The 20,293-nt window shown below is 38.1% G+C and overlaps 1 protein-coding gene across 8 annotated transcripts in view; it reads right to left on the bottom strand.

Moving 5' to 3' along the window:
- slmapa (sarcolemma associated protein a) overlaps positions 1 to 20,293 on the bottom strand; it is a 194,140-nt gene that overhangs the window by 94,871 nt on the left and 78,976 nt on the right. For all 8 annotated transcript variants that reach the window (XM_073072257.1, XM_073072262.1, XM_073072259.1 and 5 more), the window contains exons 5-11: positions 18,506 to 18,568; positions 17,342 to 17,437; positions 16,631 to 16,702; positions 12,554 to 12,694; positions 10,811 to 10,948; positions 9,703 to 9,871; positions 8,986 to 9,036 (exon numbers count right to left, since the gene is read on the bottom strand). In XM_073072257.1, the coding sequence (XP_072928358.1) occupies positions 8,986 to 9,036; positions 9,703 to 9,871; positions 10,811 to 10,948; positions 12,554 to 12,694; positions 16,631 to 16,702; positions 17,342 to 17,437; positions 18,506 to 18,568 (730 nt within the window). The remainder of the gene's footprint in view (positions 1 to 8,985; positions 9,037 to 9,702; positions 9,872 to 10,810; positions 10,949 to 12,553; positions 12,695 to 16,630; positions 16,703 to 17,341; positions 17,438 to 18,505; positions 18,569 to 20,293) is intronic.

Below are 20,293 nucleotides of genomic sequence, written 5' to 3'. Positions count from 1 at the left end.
ATACCTTCTCTAAAGACAGAAAAAGTTTGTTTCTGCACTTCTTTATTCTCCATTATAAATGTTGTGCCTCTGTAAGTAACTGAAAATTTCCCATATCAGCCTTTCCCATTCTTTTATATTTGAAGCACCTATCAAAGCTCTTATGTTTCTCACCAACAGCATTGTCAACAATATCATCTTCCTTAGGGGCTAGGGGAAGAAAGTTGATGATCAACAGTTCGATGGGTATAGGACCGAGGCTTCAGGAGGAGTAGTGTTCAAGCTGAGTTCAGAAACAACATAAAGGGGAAATGGCAAATGGATTATAACACACACAAAATGCTGGAGGAACTCAGCAGGAGAGGCAGCATCTATGGAAAAAGAAGTACAGTCAATGTTTTGTGCCAAAATCATTTGGCAGGACTGGAGAGAAAAAACTGAGGAGTAGATTTAAAAGGTTGGGGGGAGGGGGGGGAGAGAAACACCAGGTGATCGGTGAATCCTGGAAGGGAAGGGATGAAGAAAAGAGCTGGGAAGTTGATTGGTGAAAGAAACGGATGGCCATCCTCTAGCATTTTGTGTGTTGCTCGGATTTCCACATATACAGATCTTGTCTTGTTTGAAAATACTGAAGGAACTCAGCAGGTCAGGCAGCATCTATGGAAGTAAATGTATGCAGTAGCTGAGGACACTGTAAAAGTTGTAGGAAATAGTAACTTGCAGCTTTTATCTGGAAGGTTTTTGGCAAAAACTTTGCGTGTTCAATGCAAGGATTGTGAACAAAATAGAACGTGAAATGTTAGGGGTGATATTGGGTAATAGAGTAAGAACACAGAAATGGGACTTTGTAACCAGTTTCTCTTGCAGTGCAACACACTCAGAATGCCGTTTCAGCCGAAACGTCAAATATACTCTTTCATAGATGCTGCCTGGCCTGCTGAGTTCCCTCAGAATTCTTGTGTGTGTTGCTTGGATTTCCAACATCTGTAGATTTGCTCTTGTTTGTAAACGGTGGATCTGATGCTGAACAGCAAACCCAGATTTCTACTGTATATCGTTAGGCTGCATTCCTTGGACTTGAGGGAGGGAAGGTAAGGATTACTCCAAGTGAGCAGCCGTGATGGTTTTAATGGAGCTCAAGGTGATTGAGAAATATTGCAATAAATAGAGCAACAGGGAATTTGGATGTGCAGGTGAATTGGGTGGGACCTTTCATCTTGTGGATGAAACAAAAGGAAAGAACAAGGGAAAGATAAAGGGGATGTGGTGAAAAACGAAACAGTAATTGTCATAGATGATCCAGTCTGTGATGAAAGAAAATAGCACGGTTATGTGAGGTGGTAATGGGTGATAATAAATATGGGTGAGTATGTTTAAATGGAATTAGAGATCAAAGGAAGATTGACCAGCAAACAGATGAAAAGTTACAAATATATTAACAAAATCTTAAGTTTCTAAACCTTTCCAAATGTTCTTCATCCAAGCCTTTTAACTATCTTTAAGAATTACGGCTCTTAAGCATTATTACAGTGACAGTAAGCTCACAGCACCCTCTGCTGGCAAGCTGACTATCGGGTAATTCATTAATAGGATCATAAGAAGCATGTTTAAGTATTAGTTGCAGAATGACTTGCTGAAGTAGCACACTTCAGATAAAATGACCACAATAAGCATGAATGGGTAAATTTACAAACAAACATAGGAAATGCTCAAAATAGTACTCCATGTGAACACACAGCAAAAGGTAGAAGCTCCACTTACGAAGTTTCGGTAACAGTGAACGAAGGGACACTAACAAGCCATGAGGTATGGCAATATGGAAACCAAGCAGAAAAGTGCAAAAATAGAGTTATGAATAAATACATGAATCATATACAAAGTTAATCATGGAAGAATTTACATATTAGGAAAATGCAGGCTGCAATATATAATAATGGTGCTTATTATGTGGCACCTGCAAGTTAGACTGTAATGGAAGGTAAGGAAAATTGCAGGAGTTAAATAACACTTTGAATGTGCTCACACGAGAGAAAAAGGAGAAAAATAGCAGATACAAGTTTTAACTTCATTTATGTTTGCATTGCTGGCAATGCCGGATACCCTGTACTCTGCCACTTCATTATTAACATAGAAAACATTGAACCGAGACTCTGACACCAAACCCCGACATACTCCACTAATTACAATTTAACAACAACAAAATAACTTTTTAACCTCTACCATGTCAGCTAACCAATCCTCAATCCCTTTTTTCCGGTGATTATCCACTATTTCTGATTATGTTTTTAATAATTCCTGTGAAGAGTAACACAATATTCTTGTTTAAAATCTCTGACATTTTCCTGTTGGTCACTCTCCTCTCCAGCCCTTTATCTTTCCTACCCACCTGGCTTCACCTTCTAGCTATCTTGCTTCCCCTCCCCTCACCTTTTTATTCTGGCATCTTCTCCTTCCTTTCCAGTCCAGAAGAAGGGTCTGGGCTTAAAGCGTCGACTGTTTATTCAGTTCCATAGATGCTCTCTGATCTGCTGAGTTCTTCCAGCATTTTGTGTGTATTGCTTTGCATTTCCAGCATCTGCAGAGCTTGTCACATTTATTATCTTGTCCCCTATTACAAATTTTTCTCCTAAAGTACCAATGCTTGGTTTTGCTATACTATTCTTCTCTCACTTTTTCATGCTTGTAGAATTTCATACAATCCATTTTTTACTTCACCAGATAGCTCTCAGATTTTAGGTTCACTATAATTCTTTACAACTTTATAAGGACTTTCAATCTGATTCCATTTCTATCTTCTTCTGTTAGCCATAGATGGGACATTATTCAGATGGCTTCTTTATTACTCAATGTGATGCATATCTGTAGAGCACAGTTAACTGTTTAAAGTACTGCCATTGCTCATCCGCCATCATATCTTTTGATCTAATTTCCAATCTACTGTTCTCAACCTAGGCATTATACATATGCAGTATAATTACTTTAATCCAAATTTAAGCCACTAAAATTTGTTTCTCTCAAACTCAAAATAAAATTCTATCACTAACGTTCACTCTTTCCCAAAAGAAACTAACCCTCTGATATAACTGGTTAACTCAGTATTATTACACATGAACAGCTCCAATTTAGCTTTCTTCTTTGTTCAGTCTGCAATATATTGTTCCAGAAACCAGTGACAAGAGCATCCCATCAATCAGGCTTCAGCAACTTTAAAATTCATTGGTGTTATGAGTTTGGAAGCTCTGTCCTGGGTGCAGCATGCAAGTGGAATTACAAAAAAAACACGGCAGCACCTCTACTTCCTTAAGAGTTTGCAAAGATTCGGCATGATATCTAAAACTTACACAAACTGCTATAGATGTGCAGTGGAGAGTATATTGATTGGTGCTTCCATTCCAGGTTGTGATGCAGCCAATACTGTAGAACAGAAAATCCTACAGAAAGTAGTGGATATGGACCAGTTCATCACGGGAAAAGCCCTCCCCCACCATTGAGCACATCTAAATGAAACGCTCTCGCAGGATACCAGAATCCATCATCAGGGACCCCCACCACCCAGGGCACACTCTCTTCTCACTGTGGCCATCAGGAAGGTGGTACAAGAGCCTCAGGACTCACACCACCAGGTTCAGGAACAATCCTTACCCCTCAACCATCAGGCTCTTGAATCAAAGGGGATAACTTCACTGTCCCATCACAGAAATGTTCCCACAACCTATGGATTCAGTTTCAAGGACTCTTCACCTCATGTTCTCAATATTTATTGCTTATTTCTTTATTATTATTCTTTCTTTTTGTATTTGTACAGTTTGCTGCCTTTTGCAAACTGGTCAAACACCCAAGTTGGTGCAGTCTTTCATTCCTTCTGTTATGGTTATTATTCTATTATGAATTTATTGAGTATGCCCACAATAAAATGAATCTCATGGTTGTACATCGTGACATCTATGTACTTTGATATTAAGTTTACTTTGAAGACTGCTTTTCCCAACTTACTTAGCAAGGTCACGTTTATTGCAAAATCTTTACCACTTCCAATTATTTCACTGTTAGAGACTGTTGGCCAATCCAATCGAGCTTATGTACTTCTTATTATTTTGTTAGTTCCACACAGATTTACCTTACTTATTTATTTTTAGAGCAAAGACCGTTTCTCATTACTGTCCTAATATAATCTATTAATATCAGAGAACCTACCCCATTCTGCCTACCTTTGAAAAAAAATGCTACGTGCACTTTAATATTCAATAGCAGGCTTTGTCACTAATTAGTTTGTCTTGACATTATAAGCTCTGCATTTGGATAAACAGCTTTTTATTTTGAATGTTATTCTCTTTTCCCATGAGATGTCACAGAGCAAAGCAGCACCAACACAAGTGTACCCAATGAGTCCCTGTCAGCCATAGTGCTCACCCTGCAAGTCCCAATTCCGTGTTCAGCCCATATCCCTCTACGTCACGCTCCTTCACGTACCTATCCAAGTGCCTGTTAAATGATATTTTTGTACCTGCCTCAAACATTTCTACCAGCAGCTCATTCCCTATTCTCACCACCCTCCACGTGAAAACATTGGCCCTCAGGTGCCTTTTATATCTGTCTCCTCTCACCCTAAATCTGTGCCCCCTCGTTTTGGTCTCTCCCATCTGGGGACAATAGGAAGTTACCATCCATCTTATCTCTGCCACACCTAAGTCTCTGTTTCATGACTCTCCATGGAGCCCACTATTCAGTCCCATTGTGGTTTGACTTTCCAAACTGCATCATGTCACATTTGTATTTGCTACTACTCAACCCACTTCCTTAAAAAATCAACATCCCCTTGTAACCTATGATACCCTTCTAAAATGGACGACCCTCTCGTCCTAGACTCTCCCACTGTAGGAAACATCCTCTCCACATTCACTCTATCTAGGCCTTTCAATATTCAATAGACGAACCAAGGTTACCACAGTCTGCTGAGGTCCAAATCAGCGGACTTCAGGTCTCCCAACCAAGTAAAGTACAAGTCCAGATAGAACCTCTGGAAAGCCACCTCACATGCAAAGTGGCAATTCTGGACCAAAATGGAATCACAGAAAGATGCTCAACAGCTGTTGCAGGGCTTGAAGCATATCACCTCCGACAAAGTAAAATCAAGGACATAGATGACAACGAGGTTTCATTCCTATGTGAAATCAATGCCTTTTATACTCACTTTGACTGACAAAACATGGAGGCACCTTCACAAACTCCCTGTCAGGCTGATGTGAGAGCATCCTTCAAGAGGGTGAACCCACAGAAAGCATCTAACCCAGATGGGGTACCTGGCCAAGTACTGGAGACCTATGCTGATCAACTGGCTGGAGTGTTCATTAACATCTCACTTTGGTAGACTGAGGAACCCACTTACTTCAAGCAGACATCAATTTTACAGGTGCCCAAGAAAAACATGGTAACCTGCCTCAATGACTAGCATCCAGTAGCACTTACATGCACTGTGATGAAGTGCTTTGATAGGTTGGTGATGATGGAACATATCAGCTCCTTCTGTGAAGTGACACGATCTGCTCCAATTTGCCTACTGTCACAAGAGGTCAACAGCAGATGCCATTACACTGGTATTTCATTCAAACCTGGAATATCTAGACAGCAAAGATGCATACTTCAGGATGCTAGTTATTGACTACAGCTCACCATTCAACACAAAAGTTGCAAAGTCTTTGCCTCAATATCTCATTGTGCAACTGGATCCTCAATTTCCTCACTTGCTGCCCCAGTCAGTTCAGATTGGCAACATTTCCTCCACTACCACCATCGGCACAGGTACACCACAAGGCTGTGTGCTCCCCCCACCCCCGCTCTACTTGCTTTACACTTATAACTGTGAGGCTAAGCACAGCTCCAATCTCATATTGAAGTTTGCTGATGCCACCATTGTCATAGGCCAAATCAAGTGGTGACAGATCTGCATTAAGGAGGGAGTTTGAAAATCTAGCTGAGTGGTGTAATAACAACAACCTGTCACTCAATGTCAGCAAGACCAAGGAGCTGATTATTGACTGCAGCAGGAGGAAACCAAAGGTTCACGAGCCAGTCCTCATCGCAGGATTGGAGGTGGAGATAAACAGCAACTTTAAATTCCCCAACATTATAATTTCAGAGAATCTGTCCTGGGTCCAGCATACAAGTGCCATTACAAAGAAAGCACAGCAGTACTTTCTTAGTAGTTTGCTAAGATTTGCCATGTGATCTAAAACTTTAAGAAATCTCTATAGTTGAGCAGTGGCAAGTATACTGACTAGCTGCACCCCAGCCTGCTATGGAAACACCCATGCCCTTGAATGGAAAAGTCTACAAAAAGTAGTGGATAGAGCCCAGTCATTCATGGGTAAAGCGCTCCTCACCACTGAACATGTCTACAAGGAGCACTGTTGTAGGAAAGCAGCACCCATCATCACAGACAACCCCCCCCCCCCCCCCCCGGCCCATCCAGACCATGCTCTTGCTGCTGCCATCAGAAAGGAGGCACAGGAGCCTCAGAACCCACACCACCAAGTTCAGGAACAGTTATTAACCTTCAACCACCAAGCTTCTGAACTGGAGAGGATAACTTCACTTGTCCCATCACTCAACTATTCCCACAACCTATGGACTCTACATTTCATGCTCTAGATATTTACTGCTTATTTATTTATTAGTATTATTTTGTCTATCACCCAGGCAGAAAATAAAGTGTTGTTCCTCCAACCTGAGCGTGGCCACATTGCAGCAGTAGAGGAGGCCTTGGACTGACAGGGCATATGGCACAAGATGGCAGTGAAGACATGTTCCCAGGAAAGATATATGGCTGTGGTGGTGAGCCTGGGTGAGCACACGGTCAAAGAGTTGGGAGGGCAGTAGAGATCAGAGGGGGAGCAGTGAGAGAGGGATTCACTGAAATCCTCCAACCCGATGGCATGAACATCCATTTCTCAAACTTCCGATAATGCCCCCCTTCCTCATTTCTCTCTCTCCCCTTATCTCTTTGCCCACCCATCACCTCCCTCTGGTGCTCAACCCCCTTCTCATTCTTCCATGGCCTTCTGTCCTTACCTATCAGATTCCCCCTTCTCCAGCCTTTTATCTCTTTCACTAATTAACTTCCCAGTGCTTTACTTCATCCCTCCTCCTCTCCCAGTTTAACACATCACATACTACTCTGAACTTCTTCCTCCACCCCCCCTCCCCCCACCTTCTTACCCTGATTTCTCATCTTTTTTTCCAGTCCTAATGAAGAGTCTTGGCCCAAAATGTTGACTGTTTACTCTTTTCCATAGATGCTGCTTGGCCTGCTGAGCTCCTCCAGCATTTTGTGTATGTTATTCTGATTTCCAGCATCTGCAGATATTCTCTTTTTTGTGAATCTCAGGGTTGCATATGGTGACATACATGTACTTTGATAATAAATTTACTTTGAACTTTTACTGAGTAGAGCCCTTCGTATGCTGTCTCAGGAATTTTTTCTGGACATATTTCACAAATTCCATCCTATTCAGGTAACACTCTGGGTGACTCAATCAATTCTGGGGAAATTATAATCTCCCACTAATACATCCCTGTGATTCTTACAACTATGAGCAAATCCTCTGCACACCTGTTCCTCAAGTTCCCACTGACTACTAGGGACAATGAAATATAGTCCTACTGAAGTGACCGTCCTCTTCTTGTTTCTACCCACATAGCATCATTGGACAATCCCCCAAGAACATTATGTCTAAGTACTGCTATTATGCCCGTTCTGATCAAAAAGCCTACTCATCTCTCAGGCATGTTTCTGTCATGGCCATAACATTCACGGTCCTCAGAGCCAATTCATGCCTTGAGTTTATCTGCCTCACCCATTAAAGCTCGAAGACTGAAATAAATGCAGTTTAACTGAGCATTCCTTTCTCTGCCTTTAGTGTGACCCTGGCAGACCAGTTTACTGAATTTCCTTTCCTTCTACTGCTTTATTCCACGACCTAAGTTGTACCATTTACCGCCATCCTGTCCCCTCTCACTGCAAACCAGTTTAAACCTTCATGTGTAACACTAGCAAATTTTCTTGCAAGTGTAGTGTGGCTCAAGTACAACCTGTCTTTCTTGTACAGGTCACAAGTGAATACATTGGTTCAAAAAATTGCCATTTGCACTAACTAGCTCTTCAGTTGAAAAGCTGAAATATTTTAACACTGCAGACTTGTTGATTTGTTATTAGTAATGGGGAAATTACTGCAAGCGAACATAATGACTTAATATTGAAAACTATAAGTTTCTCAAAGGCAATTGTCATGAATTTGTGACTGCCTGAATGCTTTAGGAAATCTATCAACATTTTGACAGGAACATCGGAGGATGTTGTCTGCACTTCCACATCTTTCCCTCTGAACAAGTTAGCAGCTTCAAAATTTATGCTTGTCATTCTCACAAAGATAATGCTTGAACCACATGAGACACCATGAAAATAGTCCAAAGTGGAGCAATAAGTAACAATGACTACGGTGCTCTTCTCATTCTTTTCAACCTATATGCAGCCTTTGATGTAGTAAAATATATCACATTACTTCAGTTTTCTCTGCTGCTAACTTAGCTAGTTATAGTTTCAATACTTCAGATACAGAATAAAGACAATGCAATTATTTTGCTGAATTGGTCAAATGCAGTACAATGGGATAAAAATTTACCTACATAACAGTGATCATCATGGATATAAGAGCTGTGAGTATTTTCACAGATTAGGGAAATCGAATCAATTTTCCATGGTTTTGGCAGATGCAGTCTTAACAGCAACCTGCGGTTATTAAGTATTACGGCTGACATTTTTAGAAACAACAGAAGAAGTTCTCTGTATCAACACATAGCAAACGATTTCATAAACTGAATCATTACTGTAAGAATTTTTCTTGATGTTTGAATCAAAAGGCATGACATGAACTTCAAAGCATTATAACCCAAAACTCTGATATTACCTGCATCTATCACATATACTTCAATCATTTTTATTAAACTCACCTATACTGTTGTGTTCCTTCATATTTTTCTCCTGAAATTGTTCTAATCGTACTGCATTGAAAAGAAAGCAGCAGAATTTAGACTTAATTACAATTATATTCAGAAGTTTAAATACTTCATACACATTAAACATTTTAGATAAATTGGAAATAAATCAATTAACAATACCAATCCTTATTATTGCTACTGTATTTGCAATGACTAGTGACATTACTATTAGGACAATGTCTGAATGAACAATGCATAATTTATCAACTTATTTTAAGAAAGAATACTTTAGCAAATTCGAGCTACCTAGCTTTAAGAAGATCAAGAAAGCACTCGGTATCAGGGATTGAGATCAGAAATTACTTATTTTATCTCACAAACAGACGTGAACACAAAGAGAAAACAAGACAGAAACTGAATTTATTAACTGGAAAAAGTCAGCACATTTAGAAAATCTGTAGTATACATATTGTAGTTAGCTATTTTCAAGAGCACAACAAGAAGGGAAAAGTAAAGTTGCTAAATGGAACACACAATGTATATGCCGTGTGGCTGAAGACGATGAAGAAGGAGAAGCAGCAGCTCAGCCAAGTTCAACTGAGCTGTTGGAATATATTTTTCAGTAATAATAACAAAAATTGCTATTTATTACCCAAATAAAAAATTCATTAATCTCTTACAATTTTCCTTTGAGCAATTACTCTATGAGGATTTGCAAGTTCAGCTTACTTTGTAGAGCTGTAAGCCTTTCATTGGTGAAGTCATTATCAGCCTGCAGAGCTTCAATCCGAGCCTGGAGTGCCTGTTCTTTCTCTTCCATTTCATCTATTTTGTGCTGCAACTCTTTTTTCTCAGACAGGCCCTTTTGTTGAATCTCCTCTTGTCTCCCTTCTGCTTGCTGCTCACAGACAAAAATTACATGTTAAATTAATTAAAAATAAATAATTTGATCAATGTTTTTTCAAAGCATCAACAATTTCTACATTTGACAGTGTTATTTAATAATCAATTCCAAGTAGCATTTTTCACCTAAACTGAATTTAGCACGTTTGCTAATAAGCCAATTAAAGTAATTTTTGTTTTCATTTTTAGCACAAAACTACAGGGGAAATAGTAGGCACAGCATGTCATTACACTTCAGATTGGTATCATCAACATTAATACTTCCTTAGAACAGATTCTATTGCCTTTCACTTAATAGTTTTACATGTATCTTATTTAGTCTTCTTTATCTTTCTGGTAGACAATTTCCTTAGAACTTGCTTATCATTCTGAACATTTTAAGCATATTTAAATCAGCTATATCAGTTCTTCACAGTGCTTTTTACCCCAAAATTGCTGCCTTCTTCTACCTTCCTACACTGAAACGGAATCTTAAGTTTCTGGTACTCCAAAATTCTTCTTTATCCCTTTTTCAAATTCAACAACTGACTATAGACTAGTCAACCTAAAGATCTAATTAGATATAAAAAACAGCTTTAAAAAAGTATAAGGATAACTTAACTAACAATATCCACAATTGCTTTTTTACAATCAAAAGGCACAGCATCCTTTAGCAATTTCTTCTTGCTCTTAATAGCAATCATTTTTTCATTCTAACACTGCAATACATCTGCCAGCTGCACGTCTTACAACAGAAAATATCAATATTTTCTATTTGCATCCAAGTCCATTGTCATGCACAATCCAAATTACAAGGACCTTGAAAGTCAATTCTGGAATATCTTCCTTCTACCTGAAGGGTCCTCCTAAAAGTAATTTTAAAATTTCCCATTACAAGAGGGAAAAACTGGTTTAAAATTTCAGTTAACTAAAGAATGTAAATATTTAATCTCACCTTTAATTTGTCTGCAAATTCTTTTATTTCATTTACAGCTCCATTGTATTTATTGGCTAGTTCTCTTAGCTCTTCCTGTGTTCTATCGTTCATTTCCTTCAAATGGGTGCATTCATCCTCCGTGTTACTCAGACTTCGCTACACATTAAAATAAAAAAGAACTACATATTACACACATTATATATAAGCATTATTTGTGAAATAATTTCAGATCCAAGAAGTACCCGCTTTCACCTTAAACTCCATCAGTGCAACAGACATGCATGGCTTAGATTTAGCATTAATTTGTCCTTTACAGGATTAGATATGGTTCTCATTGACCTCTTTTCTCTGCACTTTACCAAAAATAAACCAAGGGCAGAACATTCACTATGCTGGATGAAAATAGCAAGGTAATTCTGGTCTCTGATTTTTTCTTTAATTAGTAAAGTTTGAAGTACTGTAGATTCCGATTACATGAGCCATTGGTAATTAGGGCAGCTGTTTATTTGGGACGACTCTTAAAGGACAAGAACAAATCAAGAAAATAGCTGGGATTCCCTTTGTTTATTTGGGATATTATCTCATTTAACTGGGGCAGGAGACTGTTGCTGAACAGTTTCTAATTAGAAACGTGTATACCCAGTAGCTTCGAGCAAACAATTTTGAAGTAGTGACAGTTGTGTGGGCTTGTGTTCAAAAAGCAATGAATTTTGTCACTGATAGTTGGTGAGAAATAAGCAGTAAGACAATTCAAAACTGTTTTGCTCACTGCAGTTTCAAGCATTCAGACTTGGAGATACCAGAAATGGCTAGAAGTGAAAATTAAATAATTTCACTATTTCACCAAGTTAGAAACTACGAAGAATTTGAAGGTATTGTCAGTCATCTCGAATGTTACAAAGAAAATGAAGATTTGCAGAACACAATTGTTGATAGTATTGCATTAAGGCAGTCCATTACCTACACTAGGTGTCTGCGCTGATTTTGTTCATTTACAGTCAGTCAAGAGAACATGCCAGTTGATAATTATGCAGAACTATTACACAGTTTTATAGTACTGTAGTAGCATTGATAATGTTCTAATTTGTTCTTTATATTTCATTTCGTTAAACAGTTGTTAGTCTTTTTTATGCCTTTTTAACTATTTCTATGAAGCTTCAGCTAATTGCTGCAAAATAGTCTAAAACTAAGCCAATTAGCTGGTTAGTACAAAAGCACAGAAACAGCAGGGTGCTACTTAGTCCCCTGAAGCCATGCTGTCATTCAATAAAACGGATCATGGCTGATCTGGACACAATTCTGTTTGTGTGCTTAACACCCTCCATTCACAAACAATCTCTTTCAAAAGGTACTCAGCATTTAAAAGGATAATTACTATACAATAAACAATCATGGCATTGACCATGGTAGAAATGACTTGGCCGTATGCATTCTGAGAAGATTATCCAAAAAAAACAAATTTCCAAGGTATTCTTACAACTATCTTTAAGGAATTAAAGAATTTGACAGTTAATTGTTGCGCACCTACTTCTTAAGGGGACAAGTATTTCATATCTATAGTTCTAGTAAGACCTAGCAATGTTGTATTGATAAATCTGAGCCCTAGATGTCTATGAAATATCACCAAATAGCAGTTTTAAACGATATTGTGGAGTTATCTTGGACAAGATTCAGTATTCCAAGATAATACGTCCAAAAATCTTTTCAAAGAAGCAACTCCTCCTTTTAGAAATCATAAGAATCATTTATCAGTGTAATTACCTCCACCTCTGACAGCTTTCTGACTACTTCTATTTTCTCCTGAAGGACCCGCCTCAAGGACTCTTTGGCTGTTGTCTCATAGCTATGTTTATCTTCTTGTAACGTCACCAACTCTTTCCTTATGCCATCTTCAGTTTGGTTCTGTTGGGTACACACAGAGAAAGCAATTGTGTAGTTTAAAATTCAGTTGCATGAGATACTATAATGTTAATAAGATCATTACTTTTATCCATCCTTAATCAAGCATTGTGTATACTGAATTTGTCTGATCCAACAAACACATAGGGTGTTAAAATAATTATTTCAATTAAGTATTAAGAATTTATGTTTTAAAACTATTTTTTATTCACATGAATTGAACATTAATTGATTTCTTCTAGGAAATCAAACTATCAGTGATTTTTTTTCCCTCTCTTCCTGGAGGTATTGTAAGACTTCAGTCCTGGGGTTCAGGAATTCATAGGTGGTGATGCAATCATTTCTTGAAGTAATTGGTTAATGTTTTGGTAAAGGCAATATTTTCCAATTTATTTATTTGTTGAGATACAGTGTAGAACAGGCCCTTCCGACCCAACGAGCCCCATTGCCAAGCAACTCCTGATTTCACCCTAGACTAATTACAGCATGATTTACAATGACCAATTTACCTACTACTGTATTCGGTACGCCTTTGGACTGTGGGAGGAAACTGGAGCACCCGGAGGAAACCTACATGGTCACAAGGAAAACATACAAACTCCTTACGGACAGCAGCAGGAATTGAACCTGGGTCACTGGTACTGTAAAGTGCTAACCACTATGTTACTGCTGCTCCTTTGTAATTATACCAATTATTGATAACCATTTTTAACTTGCCTTTTCCCAAATTTAGAATTCATTTGCCCAGATTTCACTGAAAACCACAGGCAATTTTGCAATTTCTACAAATTGAAATTTGAATGTAAAAGATCAGAAATTACAATTAGTGGTTCCAACTATTTTGTTGTCAGTATTCCATAATCTATTGTACTCCAAAAAGCATCCAAAACAGAATTCATGAAAATGCAGTGGGTAACCTGCGCAGACATCCTTCCCTAAATTGGATTTGGCACAGCATGATTCTATCCCATTGTAGTCTTCATTATCGATGAATATGCATATGCATGAAATTGGTCCTAGCACCCATCTCAAACCTTCATAAATGAATACATCTGTGTACTTGTTCACAATGAGGAAACATTCCTTGCTGGTATACATTTGGTGATCAGTTTCCAGACAGCATATGTGAAGTGGCTCCCTGTGCACTGCTCACATAGATGGCAGTCCTTGGTTTTGAAATCACAAGATTTATCTCTATAAACAATCAATGCTTGTTGGTACCAATGCATTCAACTGAAGACAGTTGGCTAATATAATTCCTTTATAGGTAGTTAAACATTCTAATGTGTTTAGTTATGCATGGTAATACCTTTGCCCTTCCCTTAGACAACATCGGTTGCGTGGAGAGGGGAGACTTGCAGCTTGGGCGACTGCCGGTCTTCCATAAAAAAAACCTTGCCCAGGCTTGCGCCCTGGAAACTTTCCAAGGCGCAAATCCATGGTCTATCGAGACTAACGGAGGCCTACACACAATACCTTTAGAGCATTGTAGGGTACATTTCTGTTTATTGGTGGTGGTATTCAATATAAAGTAACTTTACATGTGGTACCTTATTGAAATCCTCCTGGAAATCCAGATAAATCATATCAAATGATTCCTTGCTATTCACTTGCTACAACTAAAAAGTGCTCTTAATAAATTTGTTAAAGATGATGTGAAAAGCAGCGTAGCAACTTGCGCAACACTTTACAGCACCAATCAAGGTTCAACTGCTACCGCAGTCTGTAAGGAGTTTGTACATTCTCCATATAACTGCATAGTTTTCCTGCAGGTGCTCCAGTTTTCTTCCACATCCCAAAGATGTGTGGGTTAGGGTTAGTTGGTTGTGGGAATGCTATGTTGGAGCTGGAAGTGTGGTGGAAGTGGAAGCGTAACACTGGAAATGTAACACTTGTGGGCTACTCCCAGCACAATCCTCAGACCATGTTGAGGTCTGACACAAATCATCACTGACACAAATGATGCATTTCACTGTATGTTTCAATGTACATATGACTTGATTATATGATTGAAGCAAGTGTTCTACTACTATATTTTTTAATGGATTTCAAGTGACAGATTTAATGGGCCATCAAATCCAAGAGACTGGTTTGTCTGTGGTGTAGATACACAATATGATGCCTAACTGCAAGGAAACCAAGAGGTGACCTCATTTAAAATAAACAAATACAATCATAAAGGAGCCTGATGAACCTAACCTTAATCCTTTTGTGTAACTTACTTTATATAAATTAAATATCAGAGTGATCAACACTATCCAAAATTATTTCCAACTATGCCTCGGAAGAAATTCTGTATGCTATATTCCTGAGTCAAATGTTAATGAAGTTGTTTTCTTTCCTTCAAGATTCACACCGAGTTGTATGTCACTCATTGAAAACATACAAGGTCAATATATACTACTTATAATTAATAGGTGTATAAGACAATGAGAGGCATTGATTGTGTGGATAGTCAGAGGCTTTTTCCCAGGGCTGAAATAGCTAACAAGAGAGGGCACAATTTTAAGGTGCTTGAAAGCAGATACAGTGATGTTAGGGGTAAGCTTTTTCTAAAAGCAGGGAGTGGTGAGTGAATAGAATGGGCTGCAGGTGATGGTGGTGGAGGCGGATACAAGAGGCTCTTTTAAGAGACTCTTGGATAGGTACATGGAGCTTGGAAAAATAGAGTACTATGGGTAACCCAAGGTCATTTCCAAAGTAAATACATGTTCGGCACAGCATTATCGGTTGAAGGACCTGTATTGTGCAAACACAAGGGAAATCTGCAGATGCTGGAAATTCAAGCAACACACTCAGGATGAAGGGCCTGGGCCTGAAACGTCGACTGTACTTTTCCTATAGATGCTGTCTGGCCTGCTGCTTTCCACCAGCACTTTTTGTGTGTGGCCTGTATTGTGCTGTAGGTTTTCTATGTTTCTAAGTAATTTGTTAATGCATTGTGTTTTTGCAGTGGGAAATTTCACTTCAGGGTGTTGAATGATCAAAATCATAACCACAAATGTAAAGCACAATTTTTGTCAAAACAAATTTCAAAAAAACACATGATATTTTAAATGTACTCTTTACATGATCAGTGATTCCACAATTTGCATACAGCCATTGGATTATAGGACTACACTTGCATTCTTGTATTTGATCTTTTCCAAATGTAATTGAAAATATAAACTGGATCAAACCAAATAAAGCACATCTCAAAAAGACTAAATCAGAATGAAAACTCAAGAAGCAGCTGAAATGGATAACAGAGTATCAACAGATAAAATTCCTTTATTTATTTTTGTCAGAGTTCTTCATTTAGCAACTAGATTATATAAAAATAGTAATTACCTAGCCATTTGATTCTTTGAACTTGTGAAGTTATTTTAAGCTAATATTCTTTGTTTCCTTTTATATCGTTAATTTTCAAATGTGGTGCTACTACTTTTTTTAAAACAGTGTTGAAGTAATTTGGTTCTTGAACCAACTGGCAAAATCCTAATCATCATTACAATTTAGTAACACTCTGATTAATTTGCATCCAAAATGGACTTCCTTTGTTCTAAATTGTGTTTTTTCATCTTGTAAGAATTGTTTATCATTTATGTTTAATTGATTTTCTTGTGAGTGCTGTTTATTTGATGATATGCCCGAGATGCTGCTTTCATTCCAACTGTGCAGACATGTACTTGTGGATATGACAATAAACTCAACTTTGACAGTATGATGTAAATTAATAGCACTTAATGCATTTTCCCACAACACTTAATTCCCTTAATCATAATAATCAATATATTTATGAACCAATGTTCAGGGAATTTTATAAGTTTGAAGACCTGTTGAAATCCCACTTCATCTTTAACATGTAAGTTACGATGATTTTGAGTCTTGCTTTACAACCACAGCCATCCATTTCAGATATATGTATATTGAGGCAAAAAAGAGAATGATATTACTTACTTTTGAATAAGCTTGCAGCTGGTTGCCCATTACTTCTAGCCTTGATAGTAACCTGTCTTCATCTATTAAAGCCTGCAATAGCATCACAAAATCACATGGGGGAAAAAATAACTTCAGTGCAAGTTACTCAAAGATCTTACTGAATCTTAATCAATTCTCTGGTTCAGACTGATGAGAACAGGATAAATACAGCAAAATAATCTATTCCAATTCAGACTGACAACTATGGATAATGTCCTGAAATGCTTAGTGCAATGAAATTTCTGGAGTTCTTTACAGGAAAGCAAATAACCTTCTTAACATTCTAATTTTTATCTTTTTTTTAAAGTAATAAAAAGCAATCATTTATATTTTAGTCAATACTGATAGTACAATATTTAAGTTTAATGCGGGGGAACAAAGATATTTTTTTTATATATCATTGAACCTTTTTCAAACATGATTCCCTTTCACAACTGCTATGATTGCTGGTGACAGTTCCACAATCTGAAGCAACCAATTCAAATATTGAGAGGATGATGGCTTTGAATCACACTTGAAAGCTGTGGAATAGTCAGATGTTTTGGTTGTGCGATACTTTAAAAAATTTTCGTGCTCAATTGAATCTCATTTATGACTAGCCCTTCAATCAAAACTGAAGTTCCTGCGTTGACAGTGATCAAACCATATTCTAAAAATAAGATTTACATAGCGAGATCAGCCTGAAAGTACCTGCCAGCTACTGTCTGATGCCTCTTGAGTATTAGCAAGAAGCCGTTGAAGGGTGGCTAATTTCTGTTCCAACATCTGTTCTCGGTGCAAGGCCTCCTGACATTAGGAAAAAAGTATCAGCAATGTTTTAATAGTAGTATGTTGTAAAATGTTGATAATTAAAAGTAACCAGAATATGATAGGTGGGGGGGGGGAGAGGAGGGCAGGGGAAAGAGGGGGTAAGGGGGGACGGGAGAGTTGGGGAGGAGGGTGGAGAAAGAGGGGGCTGGGGGGAGGGCAGAGAGAAAGAGGGACCCAGGGGGGAGGGCGGAGAGAGAGAGGGGCCAAGGAGGAGGGAGGAGTAGGGGGGGCCCAGGCAGGAGGGCAGGGGGGGCGGAAAGAGAGGGGGCCGGGGGGAGGGCAGAGAGAGGGGTGGGCTGGAGAGAGGGGTTATGAAGGGGGGGTTGAAGAGGGGGTAGAGATAGAGGGGAAGGATGAGTTTTTTTTTCTGGTCAGTCCATTTCATCCGAAGGAAAAATTAAACTTTGCAATATAAATCTATTTTCTACATTCTGAACATTCTACAACCTTTTCACAACCTTCACCTGGAAAATCCAAAATTAATTTTTTGATCCTAATTGCTAATCCCATCCCTCAGAGGTTTTATTGCATTTCATTTATTCTGCCACTATTTTCAGCCTTTCAATAGTCAAGTTCATCTCAAGTGAATATCATTCTCATCTGGTTTAATAAGACTAGATTTGCAAAATACTATGTCTATCTAATTAACGTCACATTGTGCTCTCCTTCTGCATTGTTCCTGTTGACAATGCAAACAAGTTATGTTTGCTTCCTGCATATATCCTTCAGATTACTTTGAAGCCCTCCTCCAGTTTCAGTCAATAATCATTATTCACTCAGCCACAGCATTAGCTCAACATTCTCTTCATTTTATTAATGCAAATTAAAAATTCTTATTCTGTATCACATGCTCCTTCTTTGCATTTCTCCCAAACATTAAACTAATACACAATAATGTATCCACTTAGTTACACAACTAAATACAACAGAGGTGTATAATAAATCAATGGAATTAAATGTAAATAAGTCGATGACTCAACAGGATAAAATCAAATAAGCAAGTTTGATAGAATATCAGAGAGTGGCAGCCATTGGTGGGATTACCTGTAAATACTGTGAGAGCTGGAATAGTTCCTGAGAATACATACTGGGAGAATTAGCAGCTACCTGGGAAGTAAAGGAGACACTTGTTCAATGTAAACTCTTTCAAAGGAGTGTGAAGAAACTTTAAAAAATGATTTTCAGAATGGAATCTCACATTTTGATTAAAAGCAAAACACTACTGATGGTGAAATTGCAGAACAGAAACTGTACAAAATATTTAGCAGTTATACAGCAACTATGGAGAAAGAAACATGTTTAACATTGAGGCCAAAATGTTAGCTATGTTGATTTTATAATCATAAAGAAGCACAGCGCAGAAACAGGTCCTTCGGCCCATCTAATCCATGCCGAAACCATTTAACCTACCTACTCCCATCAACCTGCACAGGGACCATAGGCCTATTATCCATGTATTACCCAAAGTTCTCTTAAACGTTGAAATCGAGCTCGCATGCACCACTCATTCCATACTCTCACGACCCTCTGAGTAAAGAAGTTTCCCCTCATGTTCCCCTTAAACTTCTTACCTTTCACCCTTAAGCCATAACCTCTGGTTGTAGTCCCACCCAACCTCAGTGGAACCCGATCTATACCCTTCAGAATTCCATATACCTCCATCAATGTCCTCAACCTTCTACATTCTAAAGAGTACAGTCCTAACCTATTCAATCTTTCCTTATAACTCAGATCCTCCAGACCCGGCAACATTCTTGTAAATTTTCTCTGTACCCTTTCAGCCTTGTTTACATCTTGCTTAAATTCCTGACTATTTATTATCAATTCTTTTTTGACAATGTTGTGACAGGATCGATGAACGGTTCATGAATGGCAATGTGAAAACTGCCACTTTCTTAGAGCAGATTTTGAAGTGATGTTTAAGATATTTAAGGTTCTATATGAAATTAACATTTGTTGGCACATTTGTCGATATTTTTCAATATTTCAGTGAAATGAAATTCACATTATGTACAAAAGAAATATTTATTTTTGTCTTCCATTCACAATCAAGTAATCAAATAAATATAAAGTATGGACCAGGCAGAATATTTACTGCTCAAAACTTGTACGAAGACCATCCTCAGGTAAAACTTCTGTATGTTATTATACAGAATGAAACACAAAAGCCCAGTTTCAAGCTTTAGTCTTTTATCGGTTTATCTCAGACAAGGTAGCAGTTGTGGGTCTTAATAACTACTTGAGTGTTCAAGGGGAAAGAGAATAACCATTGAAATTTTTTCTTATTTCATTAATTTCTAAATTTGGGCAAAACTCTCAGCCATATAGCTCAACCTAATTCAAGTGGAAATTAATACATGTTCTGTCCATTTAATGGTAGGCCCCAGTGAGGAACACCCATGCCTGAAAAGATGCAAAGTATTAAAGCAATGGTCACCCAACATGTTACAAAAATATATTAATTACTTCTTTTTCCTCAAATGTTTGAAGCATCATGTACTTCAGCATTGTCCTGGCACACAATGAGGCCAATCTAGATATCATGCTTATTTTGACAAACAGGGGAATTCAATTAGTCTCACTCTGCAACAGGTTGCTCTGCAATTATAGTTAAAAATTAACTTTCTCCACCGAGACAAGACATACAAAATGGGTTTTCCAGCAAACACATATTTGCAGAAAATTTTCCTAAATATCGTTTACCCAACGACATAAATGCAAGTGCTCTGAAGAAAAAAATACAACGGGCATGAATGTACAAATTTTAATTCTTGTCCCTGCAGACCAGGAGACAACTGAATTGTGGCTTTACATGCACTTTAGGATTTGTAG

The sequence above is a fragment of the Hemitrygon akajei genome, chromosome 19, assembly GCF_048418815.1.
Source record: "Hemitrygon akajei chromosome 19, sHemAka1.3, whole genome shotgun sequence".
Taxonomy (NCBI): Eukaryota; Metazoa; Chordata; class Chondrichthyes; order Myliobatiformes; family Dasyatidae; genus Hemitrygon; species Hemitrygon akajei.
Note: the sequence above shows the minus strand (reverse complement) of the source record. Positions and strands in the feature narration are given on the sequence as shown.